The sequence below is a fragment of the Diceros bicornis genome, chromosome 24 (assembly GCF_020826845.1).
Source record: "Diceros bicornis minor isolate mBicDic1 chromosome 24, mDicBic1.mat.cur, whole genome shotgun sequence".
Taxonomy (NCBI): Eukaryota; Metazoa; Chordata; class Mammalia; order Perissodactyla; family Rhinocerotidae; genus Diceros; species Diceros bicornis.
This window is the reverse complement of record NC_080763.1, coordinates 36,832,907-36,857,211: the sequence shown is the minus strand read 5'-3', so window position 1 is coordinate 36,857,211 and position 24,305 is coordinate 36,832,907. Positions and strand designations below refer to the sequence as shown.

General features: G+C 46.5%; 1 protein-coding gene across 5 annotated transcripts in view; it reads left to right on the top strand.

The window, feature by feature from the left end:
* Positions 1-24,305, top strand: part of TTC7B (tetratricopeptide repeat domain 7B) — a 253,328-nt gene that overhangs the window by 27,158 nt on the left and 201,865 nt on the right. For all 5 annotated transcript variants that reach the window (XM_058567546.1, XM_058567542.1, XM_058567543.1 and 2 more), the window contains exon 3: positions 1,643-1,811. In XM_058567546.1, coding sequence (XP_058423529.1) covers positions 1,643-1,811 — 169 coding nt within the window. The remainder of the gene's footprint in view (positions 1-1,642; positions 1,812-24,305) is intronic.

Genomic DNA, 24,305 nt, shown 5'->3' with positions numbered 1-24,305 from the left:
TACAGTTCTGTGTCATTAAGTATATTCACATTGTGGTGTAACCGTCATCACCATCCATCTCCAGAACCAAACACTAACTCCCCTCCCCCTCCCCCTTCAGTTTGCTTTTAAGCCCATGGTTCTCAGTGCTGGAGGCCTGGCGGAAGGAGGGAAGCCTTTTCAAAATACCCAAGCCTGCCCTGTCCCCACCCGGGTAAAGAACCCCTGTGGTGGGTGCTTTTTCTCACAACTCTTTTTTTCTTAAGTCTGCTTGGATTTTTATTTGCAAATATAATTCTCATTTCTTGCACTGCTGCTTCTCCCTTAGGCCACTCATAAAACCTTGTTGTTCCCTGCAGTCCCCTCTGCCCGTTCTGCCATCCTCCCCAGTGCTGCCTGTTGCCCCCGCTCCCTTTCAAGAGATGCCTGGAAGCTGGCCACCTTGAATCAACTAGCTGCTTCGCCATGTTCTGGCTGGTTACCTAGGGGTGGCCCAGCCCGTCATAGCTATAGATTACAGAACAGTGCAGCTCCCTGGCGTGCTTCCATAAACTGAAAACTCTAGCCTTGTATAGCTTGGGTTCCAGAGAGAAGGCCTGGAGAGGCTGATAAGTCTGTTTCCTTATATAGATGGCTGGGTCGCCTCTTCTTCGCTGCTGATGAGCGCGGGGTGGGAGAAGGGGAGAGGGTGAGGCTGGCGGGTGTGGACTGCGGAAGCCAACCTCTCCTGACTGGAGAGGAAGGAGAGCCCGTCACAGGACTGTTAGAGCTTGCAGCCTCTGGGGAGGGGACCAGGGGTCAGTCACCTTAACGAGCTGGAATGGCTCGGTGAGAAAAGGTCACCCCTGGAAAGAAGGCAAATCTTGATTTTGCACCAATTTAGAAAGCCTCTCTCCTCGAGTTATTTGGGTTACAGGCGTGGGGTGCACCCCCAGTACGGTGGGCAGGACCCAGCAGGATGTCCTTCTTTGAGGCAGGTGCTTATACGTTTTGTTCATAAAGCATTCCTTTCATTCTTGGCCCAGCCCAGCTCAAGGGCCTGAGGGGAGCCTCAGGGTTTTTGTTTTGCAGCAGCTTTATTGAAATATAATTCACATGCCATATAATTTACCCATTTAAAGTGTACAATTCAATGGTTTTTAGTATATTCACAGAGTTGTGCAACCATTACCTCAATTTTAGAACATTTTTCATCACCCCAAAAATACACCCATAACCATTAGCAGTCTCCTCCCATTCCCTCATCCTCCCAGCCCTAGGCGAATGCTAATCTACTTTCCGCCTCTGTAGATTTGACCATTCTGGCCATTTCGTATGAATGGAAGCATGCAATATGTAGCTTGTTGTGACTGACTTTTTTTCACCTGGCACAGTGTTTTTGTGGTTCACCCATGTGGTAGCATGGGTCAGTACTTCTTTATTATGGCTGAATAATATTCCATTGTGGCCAGACCACGTTATGCTTACCCACTCATCAGTTGATGGACAGACTTTTGAGTTGTTTCCACTTTGGGGCTCTTGTGAACAATCCTGCTGTGAACATTTGCGCACACGTTTTTATGTGCAGAGCCACCAGGCTTTGCAGCAGCAGGTGGCTGGGCCCTGAGAGAGCATCGCACATAATATCGTAGGAAAATGTTGTTTTCTCTCCTTTTCCTTCTAGTCAGAATTCCTACAAGAATCCAATCTGATCATGGCCAAGTTGAATTACGTGGAAGGAGATTATAAAGAAGCTCTCAACATTTACGCCCGGGTGGGCCTCGATGACTTGCCGCTGACTGCTGTCCCTCCTTACAGGCTGCGGATGATTGCAGAAGCCTACGCCACCAAAGGTGAGCCTGCGCCTTCTCTCCCGTGGAGGGTGTCCCTCGGGGTCACGCTCTTTGGAGCCAGCAGAGCCTGCCTGGAGCCTACAGTTCACCCCTGTGCCCTTGGCTGGTGCTTAACCCTGGCAACTCCCAGCAAGGCCACTGGGGTCGGCCCCACTGCACGCGTTGGATAATTTTAAGCCCAGAAACACGGTGTTTCCTCAGAGTGTCAGTTCTTCAGTTATCAGCGAAGGGAATGAAGGAAAAACATTTCGGCCAAGTTTCCTGGTAAGTAATATGCAAGGACTTTTCTTGGTAATTAAGATGCTGTACAGCATATACAGGGATTCTTGTCACGTGACCAATTGGCCACGTGGCTGAGCACATTTTTATTCATTAATGCCGCCTCTGGGTTAATTAAGGCTAAGTGTTGCTATATATGGCAGTCCCTGTGACAGTCAGTCATCCAGTGTTTAACTGTGTGCCTAGGGGTTTAGGGGATAGAAGGGAAGGGCAACATCACCCTGATGGCCAGGAAGGAGTTTGTCATCTAATGTGAGAGAACACAATCCATGGAAATGACAGAGAGGCAGGACACGCACGTGATTTGACCTTTTCAGGTTGCTGCTTCCTCATCTGTGAAATGGGTTTAATCACATCCATTTGATAGAGTTGTGAGGAGTAAGTCATATAATGTATGTAAAGCACTGGACACAGTACCTGGCACATACTGAATGATAGTTTAAAATCTCAGCTCCAGGGGCCGGCCCCGTGGCTTGGCGGTTAAGTGCGCGTGCTCTGCTACTGGCGGCCCGGGTTGGGATCCTGGGCGCGCACCGATGCACCGCTTGTCAAGCCATGTGTGGCGGCGTCCCACATACAGCAACTAGAAGGATGTGCAACTATGACAAACAACTATCTGCTGGGGCTTTGGGGAGAAAAATGAGGAGGATTGGCAATAGATGTTAGCTCAGAGCCAGTCTTCCTCAGCAAAAAGAGGAGGATTAGCACGGATGTTAGCTCAGGGCTGATCTTCCTCACACACACACACAAAAAAACCTCAGCTCCAAACAAGGCAGCAAATGGTAAAGGCCGGGCCTGGGTAATAGCTTTTCAGAGGCGGGAGAGGTCACTGCAGGCCAGCAGGGCCAGGAAGGCTTCCTGGAGGAGGAGAGACACTTTGAGTAGGACTTTTAAAGGCCACGGTGAGAAGAGAACCATCTGAAGCAGCTCCTCTCCTTCCTGCCACCTACTGTGCAAACTGTGCATTGTGACTGACTGTGGCTGGCACAGAGGCCAAGGCTCCTCGTGGGTTGACCCTCCAGAACAGCAGTGAGCTGGCCACTTGTGTGCTGCCAGCTGTTTGACTTGGTTGTGCTGTGCAATGTTGAACAAACACCGAGAGCTTTTTGATGGGGGCGGCATATTCACCCAGTTCCCTGGGGAGCCTCGAGTACTGCCAGCTTCATCTAATTAATCTTCTGAACATCCCTGTGGGTTGGGAAAAGATACTGTCACTCTGGCGGTTTAATGGGCACAGTCCTTTGAGGCTGTCTCAGGGGGTCCTGAGAGCGCCTGGCCTGGGTTTGCCTCTGTCTGAGCCTTGGAGTGTGCTGGGGTCTGTGCCACACAGCTGCCCTCTTCTCTCTCTCGTGCTCACTCAGCCACCTCATGTGCCTTAGGCTTAAGGGAGATAGGTGTGTGTGCATGTCACTTTGGGCCAGGAATGATAGTCTGCGATGAGAGCAAAGCTGCTTCTGGCACTTTCCAGTCACCTGATTGACCTGGGGCCTGGTGGATGGTAGTCCGGAGTTGGTTTGCTAGTTGGGGGTGGGGGATGGCTCTAGGGCCTGTTTAGCACCAAGAGCTCAGGTCTTAGTATTGGATCTAAGGCAGCCTGGTGGTAGCAGACCGTCTGCAGGTGGCACTGCCAGCTTAGTCTTGTGGCTACCATGCAAAACAGGCAGGGAGGACAGGAGATTCGGTCCCCAAGTCTGGCCTTGGGTGACGTATGGTCCCCAGCCATGGGGCTAAGACACTTGGCTCTTGGGACGTGCTGGCTGGCTCTTGGGAGACCCGGCCCTGGCTAGTTTCTGATTTCTGTAGGCACACGCAGAGTCACACTGTGCAGGGAGAGGGAAGGGTCGCTTTTGCCTAGAGGAAGTGGCCTGTCGCCCAGGAGGACCCAGCCCCCGGGAGCCTGGGTTGGCCGGGAGAGAGGCAGCATGCAGCGATGGCTGTGAGCAGCAGCACTGGACCATCTGCCTGGGTCCATCCCGCCTTTGTCACGTGTGGCTGTGCTGGCCATGAGACCTTATGCCAGGGCCTGATGTCTTTGTTCCTCAGTTTCCCCATCTGTCAAGCTCTCACTGGGTTGTCATGAGGATTACATGCGATAGTATATGTAAAATGCCCAAAACAGCGCCTGACACATAGTGAGCATGATGTCAACATTAGCTTGAAGGATAAGTATTTGGTGGAGGGACCACAAGGGTGGAGGGCCTCTAATTCATGGAGATGCCCGGAGACAGGCCAGTTTTTTGAGGAGGTCGGGAGGCTCTTGATCCTAGCTCTGTGTAGGAGTATTCTTGGTTTTTCTTTCTTCATCAAAGTCCTTGAAAATTTTCAAGGGAAGGCTGCTGACAAGGAGTAGATGAATGTTGTGAACCACTGTCCTGCAGGCCCCTGAGACAGGGTTTGTTTAGTTGGCTCAGTGTTTCCAATGCTTTTGAATTAGTTGCTCACATTTTCAAATTAGAACCATCCAGCTAAAAACTTTGCTTTCTGCTTTCTTTGGAAAGAAGGGAAGAGCTGTCCCCTCATTGCCCCAGGGCAAGACCAGGGGGAGCTGAGCTCAGCTGCCTTTTGGATGGGCATGCACCAGCCTATGCCCCTCCCATGTGCCACCGGCATGCTGCTCTAGGCATACTTTCACAGGTCACCTAAGCTTTTCCTGAGGCCTGACTTGACCAGGGCTTTCAGCTAGAGCCTGGAAGTGCCATTGACCTCGCACACCTTCTCTTCCAGCCACGGCCGGGAGCACCTCCCGCCCGCCAGGTAATCACAGCCTTGGCCTGTTGGGTATCAGAAGTCGACATCATTGAGTTACTGAGAGCCTCCTGTGGGCCAACACCATGTTCTGGCTTTACTGTCTCTTTAATCCTCCCAACTCCTGATTTACAGACAAGGGAAAGGAGACTGGGTGAGGTTCCTAGGAATGATATCAGTGGCTACTATGTGCCAGGCACTGTGCCCTTCATTTGGGGATCTCAGTCAATCTTCACAGCCACCCTGTGAGGTAAGCACTATTATTCTTTCCATTTTACAGATGAGAAAACTGAGGCACAGGGAGGTTAGATAACCTGCCCAGGGTCCTACAGGTAGGAAGTGGGAGAGCCAGGACTTGACCTCAGAGACTGGTTCTAGAGCCCAAGCTCTCCTTCTGGGTGGCAGAAGGGGCACTCAATTTGAAGAGCCTTCAACTCCAGAGCCCATGATCTTAATCACTCTGCTCTGTTGGCAGGTGGATGGGAGCTCGCTTGGGCCAGGTAAGGTTTCCTCAGGTAGAAAACATTCAGGTCACTAGAGAACACTCTAGATTTGTACATATACTCCTCTTCTCAGCCCCACTCCCTTGTTACTCCACCTTACCTTCTTGCCCAGGTGTCTTCCTCTAAGCTCTGTCCCTCAAGCCCACATGTCCTATCTTCTCTGCAGCCCTCTGAGGCTCACCCATTCAGAGTCAGTCATATTCAATAGTGTCATAGCAGTAGATTAGAATTACGTGAAAATCATATTCGTATTAGTTGTGCCATTATCTGACACCCCTGCTGGTCTGTGAGTTCCTCTAAAGGAAGAACTCTTTGTTTTGTTTGTTTGCATCCTCAGAACTTAGCACAGTGTATGGCACATAATTGGTACTCAATTATTGAAGGACATTTATAAAAATTCCCTTGCTTGGATTTCTACTGAGATGACTGTTACGTAGGTTGGGTGATTCCAGGTGCTTTTGCTCTTAGCCTGTCGTGGGCAGATGCATTTTCTTTGCCTGTAGGTAACATACTGGGCATATTTCGATGATTCAGAGTCATTCCCTGCCAATAATGGGGAATACCTGTAAGAGCATGCTGGCATCCCACCATTCAGAGCCTGACATGGATCTCTTTCCCAAAGAAGGTACATTTCAGTTCATTTCCCTTATCAGGGAGCTCCTAAGTGGATCTCAACTCCCCCCGCCTCTCCCCACCTCCTTCCTCCTATCTCTTAAACCTAGGTAGAGAAACAGAATGGGAATAGAAGAAATGATGAAACTCTTTAGCTTCTGGTAGTATTGGGTTAATCAAGTGAGTAGAGAACTTTGTTCTGGGATACAGATTGAGATATCAAATGAAATCTCCAGGACACCGAGTGGCCTGGATATTCTTTTCCCAAATGGGGAGGTTTGGGAACAGCGGACACATGGCCACTGTCTATTTTGGGACTTAGATCTGCTGGACATGGGGTAACTTTCTGCAGCTAGGACAGTGGGAGCTGGAAGTGGCTTGCCTTCCTAGAGATGGCCTTTATAAATAGCCTTGATGTGTACCCTGTGGTAGCAAAGGGAACAAAAATGCATTGGCTCCAATGTGAGGGAAGTCCCGTAACATTCCTGGAATAGTCCAACTGGTCAGGGCTGGTGGGGCATCTGTGTTCTCTGAGCTTACCGTTCCTTCCCCATCTGCTAGGGCGCAGTCCTCATCTTTGTGACTGAAGCTGGGTTGCTGGTGTGTTGCAGCTCGTAGACGGGGGAAAAGAGAGATGTCTGCGGTGAACAGAAGTAACACACATCAGTTCTGCTGACATTCCATTGGTGAGAAGTTACTAGAGGACCATAGCCGCCAGGCGCCTGGGAAAAAGAAGAGATTGGGGGCCATGTAAGCCTCTGATTAGACATGTCCATAGAGTTTGGTCTCTAAGCCAGTTGGAACCTGTTGGAAGGTGTAGGGAGAAAGAAGTAGTCTGCACTCAGGTGAATGAAGGGGACACATAGGACCTGAGGCTTGGGATTGGTGCCCCAAAGGAGGGAAATCATGAACCTGGAAACAGCAGTGTGGTATTAAACTTCCCTTCCAGATTGCCTGGTACCCAAGCACAGAAGAACTGACTCCAAAGACTAAATGGGGCCTTCAGAGTCATCTCTCACACAAACGTCTTATTTTCCAGTGGGGGAGACTGTACCAGAGAGGGTAAGGGACTTGCCCGATGACACACAATAAAGTGGGAGCAGGGCCAGGATGAGGGGTGGTTCTTGATAGGAAACTTTCCCATCAAGCTGCCTGACCTGTGTGTGCTCAGGTAGAGAAGGTGGCACGATGTTGGGGAGCTTAATGGAGCCTCTTCCATTTTCTCTATTCCTCCTTCACTCCTGGGTTTGAAGTTGCTCCTCTGAGGCATTGGTTAAGAGTGTGGGGTTTTGGAGCCAGACTGCCCAGGTTTGATCTCTAGCTTTGTCACTTATTTGCAATAGGATCTTGGACAAATTACTTTCACCTCACTGGGGCTCAGTTTTTCCATCTATAAAATGGAGATAATAATAGCATCTAGAGTATGGGGTTGTTATAGGCCGTGAGTGAATACATATGAAGCTCTTTGCACCGTGCCGGCAGATCAACAAAGGGTAGCTGTTTTCATTCTTTTGTTTCCCTTGGGTTTGACCCCACATGGATGGACCTCTTCAGAAGCCCCAGATGATATCCAGTGACAGGGAGAGGGGAGAGTTGCCCTAGTGTATCTTGCTTTGTCTGGCAGAGGGTATGGCTCTCAGGATGTGAGACCTGGGACCAGTACATTTAAAAGGAAATCTTTAGGGGGAGATTGAGCACAGATTTGAGGCCTGGAGTGTGGCTTAGGGAGGAGAAGTTGTTGATGATGTTGGAGGATGGGGAGTACCCAGTTGTCAGGGCAGGTGGAGAGGTTACCCTAAGGGGATTGCCTGAAGGTGGGGCCTAAGACATACTTCATCATGCACTTCTCTGGTCCTGCCCAGGGCTGACCAAGAAGGTTAGAGGTCTTTGGAGCTGGGTTCACATTAATGGTTTTGTCACAAAAAGCCATTCACATTGGGATGGATCAGTTGATTCAAGTAGTGTTCCTTCAACAGGCAAGAATAATTCACACAACTCTCAGACAACTCTGTCTTCATAAGGAACATGGTAAATACATTGGCTGATAAGAGGGGAGATAGCAGAGGAGGAGAGACCATCTCTTGATTGGGTTCTAGGGAGGAGGGCTTGTCTCTTCTGACTGGACTTTCCTTCCTGGCCGCAGGCCAGGGCCCGATCCCTTAAGGCCTCCCCTAGTCTAGAGTCTGCAGAGCTCATGGACCTCTCACCTCCTCAGAGCACAGGCGTGATGAAGAACAGCAGTGGGGACATGGTTAGTGAATTATATAACGACCTCTCTTTGGAAAATGTTACATCCTTTTGTGCTTTCCTCGTGTAAAACTGGCCCGAGAGCTCTCTCTGGGCTGCCATGTGTTATGAGCATCCTGTCTCAGGGTACAGTGTCAGGGAAGGAATGGAGACACCTCCCTTTTACAGTGGGCAGTGCAGAGGGACCAGAGAGCTCTCAGGGGGGCTTTTCAGAAGTGTTGCCTGTTCCCCCAAGCTTATAAGCACTAGTCTTTAAATACAGAACCCGTCTCCAGAAAGGTTTGGATCTCAGCCTTGCTCTCCCCAGCTTGAAAACTGTCTTTGCACACCCACAGACCTCAGCTTAGGCCAGAAGACTTAAAACATTCACTGACAAAATGTCTTGGGAAGAGGCACCTGGGAGTTGCTCGCTGTGTTCTGTGGGCCTCCTACCAGAGCAAAATTTAGATAAATCAGCACAAGGGACCCAGTTGACTGATGAGGGGCTTTTATCAGGTGTTGCTCATGTGTTTCTCCACCACACTTTGCTCAGTCCTGGGCAGCTGGGTGGTATCGAAAAATGCTTGAAACAAATTGAGTTGGAAATTCTTCAGCTACTGGGTGGTTATGACTTGAGTATTGTCATATCCCCAAAAGTCTGTCACATTTGAAGACCACAGAGGAATCGTGTATCTTTAATCACGGGGTTCCCCCCATGAAATACAAAAGAAAGGAGAATGAAGGTATATCTGCTCTTTCTCCTTAGGGGCTAATTCTAACAGCACTGTATGTCAAGGTGAGGCCAGGCTCCTGACAAGGTGACTTGAGGAATGGGTTTCCTGAAAGGTGGTTTACTTTTCTGCTTCAAAGCTCATTGTTCCATTCTAGAATATTATCTCCCAGGAGCAGCCCCAGTTTCCCCCAGGAAAATGGAAACACATTCAGTGGGGGCTCTCAGGCTATCAGTGAAGTGGGCTCCATCCTTAGGTATGTTAGTGTGCTGGTCCCAGGGGAACCTGGGTATGGTGGGTTGGCTCCTGGCTTGCCAAGCTCCATCTGTGCCAGAGGCATCTGGGGGTAGGCAGCGCAGGTCCACTCTCACACCTAGGCCCCTGCCCTCTTCAGGTCTTGGGTGGAAGTCTTCTGGGCCAGCTGGTGCCTTTGCTCAACTGACAGCTTCAGGCCCAGGCATGGCGGCCAGGGCTTGTCTCTTGAGCCATCTAACGTAGACTGGTAGAAGCTCCAGGGGCGTGGTAGAGGCAAGATCTGGTGCCACTTGTGTGCTCAGTGGGAGCGAGTGCCACGAGAGAGATGCAATGGCTGCTGGGGACATAGGAGGGGGGAGGGGATGGAGTGGTGGCAGGGTGTCCATGTCATCTGCTCTGCCTAGCCCCAGCCAGCTGCTTGGCAGATGTAGTGAATGAATGTATTTTGTTCACAGGATGGAGGCAGAAGTGCAAATCCAAGTCAGCAGCTAAAACTCCATCCACAAGTCTTTCTGATGCTGGGGCCAAAGCCCCTGCCTTGGGCATGTGCAGAGGGGGAAACACTAGATGGAGAGTGTTTCCCAACCCAAGCTGAAGACTCATTTTGAAGTTCTGCCAAGATCTGTGGGTTAGGGCCCTTTCAGCTGTAGGTGAAAGAAAACCCAACCCAATCTGACTTCAGGGGCAGCGGGATTCAGGGCTCAAAGACGTGGATGCTTTCTCTCTGTTTTCAGCTCACCTTCCCCCATGTCTCAGGCTCCAGGTGGCTGAAGCAGCTCCAGACTCTGATTCTGTTAGGGGTAAGTCTCAGAAATCTCAGCCAGATTCTCATTGTGTCTTGTTGGCCCTGGCTGATCACATTCCCATCCTTGATCCAGTTATGGTGGCCAATGACCTGCCCTGTGACTGACTTAGGCCTCACATGAAGGCTGTGATGAAGAGGGGTGGGCCCATCACGGGAAGCAGAGGGAGGGCGAGTGTCCATGACAGACGTCCACAGCAGTGGCTCCTCTACATGGGAGCCCTCTTGTCAAAGAGGCCTGAGCTCTTTATGCCCTTTTCTCCTTGGGGGCGATCCTTGCAGGGGAAGAGGAGAAGGGACAGTTGGGGAGGAGCCAGGTGACCGCTCTGTGACGGAGTCACTGTGGACTGGAGATGGCCTTGGGACCAGAGCACATCAGTTGGGTTAGCACTGAAGGAATGGGGCTTTTTGGAGAAGAGCAGTCTCCAGGGATGGAGGCGCCAGCCTCACGTATGTTGAGGGCTCTTGGGGGAAGAAAAACTTGTCTTTTCTGGCCTCGGGGATGGGGCCAGAGCCGGGCAGTGGAAACTAGTCCCATATCTGGAAATCTTTCTAACAGCCACAGCTGCCTCAGGCTTCAGCTGCCCTGAGAGGTGGGGGGTCATGTTGAGTTAGCATTCGTCGAGCCCTGCAAAGAGGGGGCATGGTGCTCGGTCATTTACCTGCGTGATTGCACTTCGTCCAGACAACAATCCTGTGCTATAGGGATTATCATTCCCTGCAGAGAGACCAAATTTCAAGAGTGAGGTGGGGTTCAAATCCAGGCCTGTGGATTCCAGAATCCATACTCCTCCTGCCGCCTTGCAGTTGGAGCATGACCTCTCATCTGGAGCGGAGATATTGTTGATGAGGGTCTAGTGTCAGATAGCCTGCGAACCTTTGATTCTATTCTGTGATTCTTAAGTAATTTAATCTAAGTCTCACTTTTCTTATCTACATAATGGGGATAATAATGCTCTGAGAAGAATGAATAAGACAAAATGGAAAAATGCTTTGAAATATATAATTCCCAGATCAACAGAAGGGGATTTGTGTAGTCTGACCTCCCATACACCTGAGGTTGGGAGGAGCTGGTGACTGTGATGGTCTCACCCTCCCCATGGCCCCACCTCCCAAAGGCCCTGCCTATCCTGCTCCTTTGCTTGGGTAGCCAGTGGTGCTTCTAATCGTCCCTGGGGTTGACTTCCTACCCCCTCCCCCATAATTTTATCTTATTTATTTATTTTTTTGCTGAAGAAGATTCACTCTGAGCTAACATCCACGCCAATCTTCCTCTATTTTTTATGTGGGTCACCACCACAGCATGGCCACTGATAGTGGTGTAGGTCCATGCCTGGGAACCAAACCCAGGCCGCCAAAGCGTAGCACGCCAAACTTAACTACTAGGCCACAGGGCTGGCCCTAATTTTATTCTATTGTTTTTCTTAATATAGACAAAATACATGTGCATTATATAAAAATCAGAAATACAGGCCAGTAAAAGAACATAAAGCTATCCATCACCCAGTCTACCCAGAGGTAACACTTGTTCACATTTTAGTGTGTTTCCCTCCAGATCTTCTCTATACTTATCATGTGTGAATTTTTTTTTTATAAAAATGAGATTATTCCACATATACTGCTTTGTGACCTGTTTTTTCCCTTTGCTACACAGATCATAAACACTTTCCTGATAATAGATACTTTTCTGCATCATTTTACCAGCTGTACAGCATTTCATTGTGTGGATAAGTTATAACATATTTAACTAAAAAGCCTCTATTTTTGGACATGTAGGTTGTTTTCAGCTTTTCATTGTTACACGTAAGGCTGTGACGAACGCCCTCTCACCTGGTCTTTGTGCTTGTTCTTAATGATCTCCCTAGGAGAGGTTTCCAGAAGTGGAGTTTCTGGGTTGAAAGAGAAGTATTTCCTGACTGCCCTGCAGAACCACTGTACCCGTGTGCTTTCCTGCCTGCAGTGTGTGGGACCAGCACCTCTCATTCTGGCCAACACTGAATAGAATCCCTCTGATCTGAAAGTGAACATTTATTCTTCAGTTATATGTTGAGTGTAGGCTATTTGGAAAATAAAGGAAAATATAAAGCAGAAAATAAAATCAGTCACCATACTGCCACTTGAGCTAGTTAACCACTTTTAAAGATATATATATATCTTTAAATATATAAAATTTTAAATATATAAAGGTATATTTATATAGTATTTTATATACAATTAGGATTATGCTATATCTACTATTTTACATTCTGCTTTTTTCATTATATGTATATATGTGTGTGTATGTACAGTTATTTTTCCATGTCACTAAGTATTTTTGAAAAGTTTTTAATGACTGCACAGTGGTCTGCCTTATGGATATTTTTGAACCAGTTGCCCATGGAACATCTGTGTTGTTTCAGTTTTTCATATTACAAATATGCTGTATAGCTTTTTTAAAAAACAGCCTTATTTAGATGTAATTCACATACCATAAAATGCAAACTTTTACAGTGTACAATTCAGTGGTTTTTAGTATATTCGGAATTGTGCAACCATTACCCCAATTTTAGAACATTTTTATCACCCCAGAAAGAAACCTGTACTCTTTAAAAGTCACTTCCCATTACCCGATTAGTGCCCCCGCCCCCCCGCCCCTGACCCTAGTACACCACTAATCTACTTTCTATCTTATAGACTTGCTTCTTCTAGACAGTTTATATAAATGGAATCGTATGATATGTAATGTTTTCTGTCTGGCTTCTTTCACTTAGCAGAATGTTTTCAGGGTTCTCACATGTTGCAGCAAGTGAATAATACTCTATTGTATGGATATACCACATTTTGCACATTTTGTTAATCCACATGTCAGTTGATGGACATGGGTTGTTTACACTTTTTGACTATTATGAATAATGCTGCTATGAACATTTGTGTAGAAAATTTAGGGTGGACGTATGTTTTCATTTCTCTTGGGTATATATTTAGGACTGGAATTACGGGGTCATGTGATAACTCTGTTTAACTTTTTGAGGAACTGCAAACTGTTTTCCAAACCCATGAAGGTTCCAGTTTCTCTACATCCTTGTCGACACTTTACCATCTGTCCTTTTGATGCAGCCATCCTAGTGCGTGTGAAGTGGTAGCTCACTGTGGTTTTTATTTGTCTTTGCCTAATGACTAATGAAGTTGAACAGTTTTTCCTGTGTTTATTGGCCATTTGTTTATCTTCTTTGGAGAAATGTCTATTTAGATCTTATACTCATTTTTTAATTGGGTAATTAGTCTTTTTATTATTGAGTTGTAATAGTTCTTTATATATTCTAGATATACAGATAAATGATTTTAAAATATTTTCTCCCATTCTGTGGGTTGTCTTTTCACTTTCTTGATGGTGTCCTTTGAAATGCAAAAGTTATAAATTTTAAGTTCAGTTTGTTTATTTTTTTCTTTTATTGTTTTTGTGCTTTTGGTGTTGTATCTAAGAAACTACTGCCTAATCAAGGTCACAAAGATTTACTCCGATGTTTTCTTCTAAGAGTTTTATAGTTTTAACTCTTACATTTAGGTCTATGATCTACTTTGAGTTAATTTTTGTATGTGGTGTGAGGTAGGAGTCCAACTTTATTCTTTTGCATGTGGATATCCAGTTATTCCGGCACCATTTGTTGAAAATACTATTTTTTCTCCATTGAATTGTCTTGACATCTTTGTTGAAATCAATTAAACATGAATGTAAGGGTTTATTTCTGAACTCTCAATTCTGTTCCATTGGTCTGAACATCTATCCCAATGCCAATACCACACTGTCTTTATTACTGTAGCTTTGTAGTAAGTTTTGAGATTAGGAAGGAAGGAACTTTTTCTACTTTTTCAAGATTGTTTTGGATTTTCTGGGTCCCTTACATTTCCATGTAAATTTTAGGATCAAATGGTCAATTACAAAAATAAATAAATAAATGAATAAATGAATAAGTAAATAAATAAAGCAAGCTTTCTGGGCATTTGATAAGGATTATGTTGAATCTGCAGATCAATTTGGGGAGGATTTCCATCTTAACAATATTTGGTTTTCCAATTCATGAACATGGGATGTCTTCTTTAATTTCTTTCAAAAATGTTTTGTAGTTTTTGGTGTACAAGTCTTACATTCCTTTTGTTAAATTTATTCCTATGTATTTATTCTTTTTCATGCTATAATAAGTGGAATTGTTTTCTTAATTTCATTTTCACATTGTTCATTGCTAGTGTATAGAAAATACAACTGATTTTTGTATGTTGATCTTTTATCCTATAACCCTGCTGCACTCATTTATTAGTTCTAATAATTTTTTGTGGATTCTTCATGGTTTTCTATGTATAAGATCATGTCATCTCTAAATAGAATAGTTTTACTTCTTCCTTTCCAATCTGGATGCCCTTTATTTCTTTTTGTTGCCTCATTGCATTGGCTAGAACCTCTAATATGATGTTGCATAGAAGTGACCAGAGCAGAGATCTTTGTTTTAGGCGGAAGACTTTCAGCTGTTCACCATTAAGTACAATGTTAGCTGTGGGTTTTTCATAAACGGCCTTCATCAGGTTGAAGAAGTTCTCCTGTTTCTAGTTTGTTGAATGTTTTCATCATGAAAGGGTGTTATATTTTTGTCAAATGCTTTTTCTATTGAGATAATCATGTAATTTTTGTGTCTTATTCTTCTAATATGGTATATTACATTGATTGACTTTCCTATGTTAAACCAGCCTTGCATTCCTGGGATAAGTCCCACTTGGTCATGGTATATAAACCTTTTTATATGTTGCTGGGTTTGATGCACTAATATTTTGTTGAGAATTTTTACATCTATATTCATAGTGGATATTGGTGTAGTTTTCTTGTGATATCTTTGTCTGGTTTTGGTATCACGGTAATACTGGTATCATAGAGTGAATTGTGAAGTATTCTCTCCTCTTCTACTCTTTGGAAGAGTTTGTGAAAGAGTGTGTTAATTCTTCTTTAAAGATTTGGTAGAATTCACCAATAAGCCATCTGAGCCTTGGCTTTTCTTTGTAGGAAGTTTTTTTTTTTTTAAATTACTGATGCAATCTCTTGTTACTCTATTGTTTTAATAGATTTTAGTAGCCTTTACTTCTTCTCCACTTTCTTCTACATGACATCTTTTCATTGGAGCCCTTAAAATCCTCTTGATCATGGCAAACAATCCCGGTCAGAAAGGAATGATCTTTAGCAAGTTACCAGTGCCAGGGTGAATGACTTTGAGGCATACTACTCTATAGTAGTACCTTGAGTAGCAGCTCACTCCATGTCATAAAGTAAACTCGTAGGAAATTCAGTTTGGCATTCGATTCATGTCATAGTCAAGGGAAGTAGCCTTCCTATATTTGCAATTGATTGACAAAATCAGCCTGGTGGATGAGTCCTATTTTTTTCCTGCCAGGAAACTGCCAGCCACTGCCAGGTTTTAAGCAGGAGGAATGACTTAATTAAGTTTATAAGCAAGAAAGATCTTTCTGGCATGGAGTGGAGAATAGATTAGAAGGAATTAAAGATTATGGAGAATGAGGCTGGTTGCGGAGGGTGATCTGGCTTTGGGTCCTTCCCCTCTGCTTTCCTGCATTTCAGGGGGCCTGACTTCTGCAGGCTGTTTCCAAGGTGCCCAAGTCAGTTGGTTTCTGCCTGGGTTTGGCCAATAGAAAGCACTGGCCGGAAATTAGAGGGCAAAGAGGGAGAGAAGCCCAGGTGTATTTATCTCTTTCTGCTTCAGGCAACAACTTTCACAGCAACTGCATCACTTTGGTGGCTCCAGCTCCCGTCAGACAAACCCTCCCTCTGTGGTTTCGGCTGCAGCCAGGGAGCTTCTGCTGTGTTCTATCTCCCACCCGTTAGCCCCAGCTTCTGGGCTCTTGTAAGTCTACCTCCTCCCTTAGCCCTAGGGATGTTCGTGGCCTCCAGCTGTTGCAGAATTCTGGGATGCGATACCATCCTGTTTGGCTTCTCATTTGTTTCACCCCCTATGTAGACAATTCCATACATTAAATCTCCTTTATTTGAAAGAACTAGAGTGATTCCTTTGTCCTAGCTGGATCCTGACAGATACTGCAAAAGCCTGGGTTGCAGTAGGCCATGGAGACAGTAGGTGTGCTGGGGAGTTGGTGTGGGAAGGTGGTTGAGGGAGGAATCAAGATAACTGTGAGATTTTTAGCTTAGCTCACTGTGCAGATAACGAATGATGTTGTTAAACCAAATAAGAATTACAGGAGGAGGAGCCAATTTTCCTTGGAGGGTTGGGGGAAGATACTAGGTCTGAGTTGAACATGGTGATATTTCTGTGACCACAAGGGGGTGCTGTCCAGGGAACCCTTCTAATTCTGGGGCTGCTGCTAGACATAAAGGTTTCTAGGCTATCGGTTTGTTGGCCAGGATTCAGGAATTGACTGTATGCAGATTTGGTTACAACCCAGGAGTGGCTGAAACTCACTCAGAAGACCACAGAGTGAGGAAGGCAAGAACTGAGCCTGGAGCCCTCTCCAGGCCCCAGCACGTAACAGGGGAGCTCTACCTGGCTCTGGGCTAATGACAGGGAGGAGGCATGCAGATGACAGAGCTTTCCCCCAGGGTTTACAGGGCCTAAAACACATGAGCATTTGTACATTTGGGTACATTTATATTCTTAAGTAGGTTGAAGTTGAAATGTGGTGAAGGCAGCAAGTAGACAGTGGCCTGAGTGTCAGGACAAGTCAGTCTGAGGTTTAACACACCGTTGAAAAATCCACCCTGAGGTTATCAAGAGTGGACTGCCCCGCACCCCCAAGTCATCTTTTTCCTTATTGTTGAAGCTCAGGTCCTCATGCTAACCATAACAAGTCGAGGCATGACCATGCATTTTCCCAGATTCTGGAGGCTCTGCCTGGTCTTGCCAAGCCAGCCCGTGTCCTGCTCTGTCTCACCCACACTCTGCTCCAGGCTGCCTGCTGGCCTGCCCACCAGCCCTTACCCCTACAGGCCCATTCCCCACCTCTGCTTGTCTTCTCGCTCCAACTTGGAGTCCTCTCCTTTGCCCTGGGGGGAATCCACCCTGGGTGGCACCGTGGTGACAACGTCTCCAGCTCCATTGTCCACTTTAATCTCTCCTTTTTCTTATTCCCTCTCTATTTATAGTTAGTACCATCCAGTTTGGCATTCCACTTTGTTTAATTATTTCACACCTACCACTTGCCTCTCTCAAACTAGATTGTATCATTAACTCATTAAATCAGCAAATATGTGAGTGCCTGCTCTGAGGTGGGCTCTGAGGCTGTGTCACATCTAAGCTCTTGCTTTGCATCCCTGCATTTGCACCAGGCACAGTGCCTGTCACACAGGGGTACTTGCAACGGGATGGTTCTTTAAACATTTTTCCCTGGCCATCTGGGGGTATGCTGTCGAAGATAAACTCTCCCCTTGTAACACGCAAGTTGCTTAAGCAAAAGTGCAGTGTTTTCAGTGTATTCTGAAATCTTCTGCATTTTAGATGAAAACAGATTTTGGTTTGGGCCTGACAGAAAACAAATAATCTTGTCTCTAACTCCTCTTCTGCCTACACTCACCTTCAGGTTGGATCACCCCAGTTTGTGGCCTGTCTTTCAGGTTGTTTGGCTCTGAAGAGTCCATCTCCCCTGGCTCATTTTCTTTGAAAGCCAGTGACTCTTTGGGCCTCCTTAATGCCGTTTTCTCCCCTCATTGTATACTTCCTGCTCTGTTTTTCTCTCCTTGGATTTGGGTCCCTACTTCTAAGATCTCCTTGGGGCCTCGATTCCTACAAAGCTGGCCGGGTTATAAAAGATCACCTGGTCCAGACTCCCACTTAACATTTTAAAACCAGGACTCCTGACTCCCAGTACGGTGCTCTTCTGCCACCACCCATCACTTGGCTTCCATCATTTCCAAACCATGTCTGGTGTTCATTTTCTTCCCCCAAATGTTCCTGATGCTTGGGGAATGAAAAAAGCATCCATATTTGGAAAGCTCTGAGCTCTCTGGGGGCGGGAGCAGAGCACAGACTGTTCTCTGGAGAAGGAGGGTGTCAGAGCTGACTCTCCCGGCTCTCCCCCAGTCGCGTTGGTGCTGATGCACAGAGCAGGAGGCTGTGCTGGGCCCTGGCTGGGCGTCCCTGCTCTGTGCCTTGAACCACGAACCTGGCAGAGGTCTGCAACTGCCCTGCAGGGCACACTGCAGCCCCGCAAGAGAGGGAGAGGAACTCAGGCATGTTGAGCTCCTACTGTGTGCCAGGTTCTGGAATAATAGTGGTAAATTATTAATGATTACAGCATTAGAAATAATTCCTTCTAAACACCATTCTGAGCACTTGCCCCTAATGCCCTTAATCCTCACAACAGCCTTGAGAGAGAGAAACGGGTAGAGTCCCCATTTAAGAGGAGTGAAGGGCGACCCCCTGCTTCAGCCCCTAGTTCTGATTCTCCTTTGCTGTCAAGTGCTTGCTTCGTAGGTCCGGGCTGGCGTATCATTTGGGTAGGAACTCCCGGGTGCAGAGACCTGAGGCCGGGCTGCAGGAGGCTCAGTCGCCCCTGGGGGGCTGTGAGTGAGGTGCCTGGTTTGAATTGAACCGCCCCCAGGGCCAGTGTGGACCTTGCAGGAGGTCTTGGAAAAGGCCCTGCACAGCAGAGCCAGCATTTGGGCTTCTTATTTCAGCAGTAGGGTACTTTAGTATTCATGGCACATTCCCAAACCGGAATTTCACAGAAGACCTCTGAACGAGTCACATGCTACAAGCTCCGTCTTGGACCACACCACCCGGTCCAGCAGTCACCCGAGGTCTTCCCGCGGCGTGCCGCCCGCCGCCGCCAGGGGGCGCAGGAGTCGCGTTCTCGCAGGGCTCTCGCGCATGCGCGGATCCTGCCCGTTCCCGGGCAGCTGCTTCCTGGGCCGCCTCACTACTCAGAGGCCCGGAAATTTGGATCCTTCTGAGATTCCACGCTAGGTCAGGGATCCGAGAAGAAGGGTGAACTTGCCAGCCTTCTTTATTAACCTTGGATCGTTGAGCCTCGGAAGGGACTCCTGGGCCGTTTCTAGAAAGCTGTGCCTTCTGCAGGCATTTACGCATAGGCCGGGAGCCGAACCTCTGCAATGAGCGCTGTTCTCTGTGACGACGTTTACAGAGACTCCCACGGGAGCTGACAGCGTCTCGTACGTGAAAGCATTCAGGGCGTGGATCCCTTGAAAAGAGAAAGGGCGTGCTAGTATGCATTCTGTAGTGGAGCTTTGGCAGGAGTGGACGTGCTTCCTGTTTTCCATGGACAGAAAACCCTGGTAATGAGGACTGCAGAAGCCCAAGGAGGATTTTCCCAGAGTATTTCCTGGTGGATTAATGTTCAAGTCTCCAAATGACACAATCCAATCCTGACCTTGATGAATTGGTTATTTGTTAATGACCATGACCTTCTAGGTATCCCGGAGCTCAGGACAGACACGTAGCCACTGGCAATGCTTCCTCCCTGACAGAAGAGTTCTCCAGTCTGTTGGGGGCTGTGTCCCACCTACTGTGGACCTGCTCTGGTAGTTAGCCCATTGGATAGGGCTCAGGGTGGGCTCTGCCAGTACCCACTCTGTGACCTTGGGCAAATCATGAACCCTCTGTGATGAATTTCCTCATCTGCAGAGTGAGGAGAGGAGAGAAGATAGGGCATCAGTTTTTTTTCCTTGAGAAGCTGCGTTTCATTTTGGTGAAGCCTTGCGATCCCTCTAGGTACAATGAAAAAAGTAGTTTTATTGAAGGTCCGTGAGTGGAGGACACTGGATTGTAGACGTGGGGTCTGGGGAGTCCTTGTAGAATGCTTGCTTTTGCCAATGTGGGAAACCCAGAAAATGTGGGAGTGGGGTGTGAGAGTGGGAGGAGCTGTGAGGCCCTGGCCTGGTGGAGATCTGCTGTGTAAGCCTTCTGCTGGCTGTTTATCTCAGACTCAGTAATCTCCCAGGCCTCTTCCTGTCTAGATTTAACGGTTCTGCGAGTGGTGGGAGGCTAAAGGCTGTATTTCATGTAGCCACTCATCTCAGGTTGCTGGTCAAAGCTTCCCGTTTATATTTAGGTGGTGTAAGAAGAGTAGGAGCCCTTTTATTGCCGCTGACCCATATTCATATTTAATGTTGGTTGTGTTAGTAGGCTTCTCATTGGTTCTCTTTTTGGAAGCAAGCAGAGACTCAAAGACCCCAAAGAAAGTTAGGGGGCTGGACCCTTAGGTGAAGGTCCACTGAGGCACTTGTTCTTGGTTCTTCTGCGGTATCATGTCTGTCTCAGTCACTGCACTTTTTACGTTGTTTTGAAAATATCTTTGTCCTCCATTTTACTAGAGGTGGAGCTTCTCCAGGGAGAAGACTGCGTCTCTTCTGGGAAGCGCAGCCCTCACCAGAGCACTGCACACAGCTGGTGCTCAATGCGAGTCTGTGGAATGAAGAAAGGACATCTGCTCACAGCAGCTCTCACTCCCTGCTGTGGTTGGGGCATCCAGGGGCTGTACTTTGCCCTGTGGGGATCCCCTCTTCTTAGGAAAGAAACTAGAACCAAGACCAAAGTTTCCATGGCATCACATATGATGAAGGTTGAGGGTCTGTGCTAAAATGTTACCTGTGCTTGATTCTGAGTGGTGGGAATGTGAATGATCGTTATTTTCTTCTCGATGAGTTTCTGTATTTTTCAGATATCCTTCAAAAAAATTGAGGAGGATTGTCATTCCCCCCAGGAAAGGTGCTTGTTGATAGTAGTAGTTACTATTTATCAAGTACTTACCTTGCTCTATGCCAGGCACTGGGGCAATAATAATCAGTTGGAGCAAGTGCTATTATTCTCATTTGCTTGATGAGGACACAGAGGCTCCGAGGTATGAGTAGCTTGCTCAGAGTCACAGAGCTAGTAAATGAAGACGCAAGTGGTTGAATCCAGCTGTGTCTACTCAAAAGTCCGTGTATTTTCACTTCTTAATATTTTACCCAGCAGTTTGGCAGTTAGATAACAGATGTGATTTTTAGCACAAAGATTAAAAATAATATAATAAAATGTAGGATTGCCATATGACCTACAATTCCATTCTAGGTATCTAGCCAAGAAAATTGAAAACATATGTCTATACAAAAGCCAGTATGTGAATATTCATAGCAGCATTCATCATTATATCGAAAAAGTGTAAACAACCCAAATGTTCATCAGCTGATGAATGGATAAATAAAACGTTTTATATCCAGGCAATGGAATATTACTCAGCAATAAAAAGGAATGGGATGTTTGGAACTAGAGAGAGATAGAAGTTGTACAATATTGTGAATGTAATAAATGCCACTGAATTGTTCACTTTAAAATGGTTAACTTTATGTTGTGTGAATTTTACCTCAATTTAAAAAGAAAGGAATGAAGTTCTGATGCTTGCTACAACGGGTATGAACCTTGAAAATATTATGCTAAGTCAAAGAAGCCAGACACAAAAGGTCACATGTTATATGATTCCATTTTTATAGAATAGGCAAATCCTTAGAGACGGAAAGTGGATTAGTGTTTGCCAGGGTCTGGGAGGAGGGTGGAATAGGGAGTAACTGCTAATAGGTATGGGATTTTTTTAGGGGTGATGAAAATATTCTGGAATTAGCTATTGTTGATGGTTCCACAACTTTGTGAATATACTAAAACCACTGAATTGTACACTTTAAACAGGTGAATTTCGTGGTATATAAATATCTCAATAAAGCTGTTTCAAAAATATATAAAAATAATATAGCAAATGAATAAAATGCTTCCCCTTGGAGATGTTCTGGCCTACTGTTACCCAAAGATAATAGTGATGTAAAGAATAATCACAATAGTAACTATTTTTCTAGTGCTTACTACGTGCCAGGTACTGTTCTAGGCACATAGCATTTTACATGTAAAGTCAGCTGTGGGTTAGGAACTGGGGAGTCTGGCTCCAGAGCCCACGTTCTTAGCCACTATGTAGTACTGCTTTCCATATAAAGACAGGTCAATCAGCCATATGGGAGAGTGTCATGTAAAGGCTAAGAGCAAGAACTCAGGAGTCAGTGTCTGGTTCAAGTCCTAGCTCTGCCACATACTGGTTGCGTAATTTTGGGTGAGTTACTTAACGGCTCAGAGGCCCAGTTCCCTCATCTGTGAAATGAGGATGACAGTAAATCCTCTCTCCGTCTTGTGAAGGTTAGAAAAATTATGTCAAACTCTCAGAACAGTGTCTGACATGTAGCTAGCACTCACTACATGTTATTACTATTATGTGGTTACTAAGTAGAGACTTAAAGAGCAAAAATTCAAATTACAAACTCATTTAGTGAGCATTTCAGGTTGAATTAGCATCTCATTTGCTCACAGAATCATAGAGCTGGAAGGGACATTGGAAGATCATCTGCTCTAGCTGGTAATGTCTAGCTCAGGGCCTGGCATCCCCTTCTTTTCTGAGAGATGTGTGTATATATGAGTGTATGTAAGCATGTACATGCACACCTCCTAAGAAGAGTATGCTGACTCGGGAAGGAAGACAACTGTTTCTAAAAGCACTCAGAATGTGCTAACTGTGGCTCCCAGTCCAGAGACCACTGAAAATCACGGACGCTCTGGACTGACGGGGAGGGCACAGGAGATCTAGGCCAGCCCAGCATTGTGTGGTTTCCATTAGCCATCTCTCTTTACAGCCTTACAGGGGCTTGTTCTCCCATTGAGTTGAGTACATTGGACACCTGTGGGAGCCTGGCCATTCTAGAGGGGAGAATGTAGGACAAGCAATCTGGGGCTGCCTTTGCCAGGACTTTGCTTTGAGGATCTTGAATCTCTTCCTGAGTTTCTTTCCAGCCTTGGAAATTGAGGTCCCTGGAAGTTGTCTTATTGTCTTTGAAGTCCTTACCACAAGGCTGGATTATCAGAGACGTGGTATTATAATAAGTTTTTCTGGTACTTCCAGTTATAAACTGCTCTGCGGGTCATGTTACAGCAAAGCGTCAGGTCTGCTTGTCCCGGGCCTGGCTTCCAGAGATGCGGTTAAGATAAATGAGGAAACAATGCCTAATGTTGTAGTACATTGTTCATATAATTTTATAGCCTTTTATTGTGTTACATGACTTCATAAGAAATTAATTGCCTGTTCATTTTAATGTGATTAAAAAAATCACAATATTTGTTTTGGCTGTTAGTCTTCTGAAGTCGTACAGCTTAAGATGTTATCTCAGTAGTTCAGCCCTTCATGACACAGACAAGGAGTGAGAGGCCCGAGGATCCCGATGATGACCCGGGGCATTGCCTAGAGTGATGCAGCTCTTGGTGGGAGAGAAAACCACCGCCCTAAGGCTCTGGACTTCGGTTTCTCTGCCTTTACAATTTGAAATTCATCGTTATTGTCGTTGCTGTTATCAGGCACTGACTGTGCTGTCAACAGCTCAGTGGGACAGGATGTTGTGAGCAGGATTTTGTAGTCAGATAGACCAGAGGTCAAGACTTGGCTTTATCATCTACTAGCCATGGAACCCCAAGTTCAATCTTATCTGTAAGGTGCTGTTAACGCCTTCTTAGCAGAGTGGACTTGGGGATTATAAAGGATGACTGTCAAACCCCAGGCACAGTGCTGGGTGTGAAGGGGCCTTGATAAATGGACCTTTATTTTTTTTTTTTCCCTTTTTCTCCCCAAAGCACCAGTAGGTAGTTGTATGTCATAGTTGCACATCCCTCTAGTTGCTGTATGTGGGACGCCTCCTCAGCATGGCCGGAGAAGCGGTGCGTAGGTGCGCACCCGGGATCTGAACCTGGGCCGCCAGTAGCAGAGCACCTGCACTCAACCGCTAAGCCACGGGGCTGGCCCCTGGACCTTTATTATTATTGAAACTCTTCAGTCTTACATACCCAGAGCAGGCTCCCAGCAGAGGGATCTCAAATTTAAAGAGTCCTGAAACAATTGGAGTGTTAACCCCTCAGTGAGCACTGGAGTTTTTGGTGATGAGATGTGTAGCTCTCCATTTCCTCAGCCAAGCCTCCAGGGATGTATAGCCCTTGAGGAAATAAAATGGAGCCCCCTTTCAGAGATGATGAAACCTTGAAGTGGAAGGAAGCAAAGGGTGGAGAGGCCAGGTTGCCATATGATGTTCTGTAAGTCACGCCTAAGTAGAGCCATTCGGTGGCTGAGCACTTGGAGCTCTTAAGTGTCCGGGCTCCTCGGCTGCTCCTCAGCTGCCCAGTGCCCCCTCCCAGCTGTGATGTCCCACTGGTCTACTGTGTCTGTGGAGCACCTTCCTTTGGGCACTCTGCCCTGCATCAGACTTAGCAGCCCTTATTTCCTCTTTCAGAATATTACCCGGAGCAGGGTACATTTGCCCTGACTCCTGGGCTTC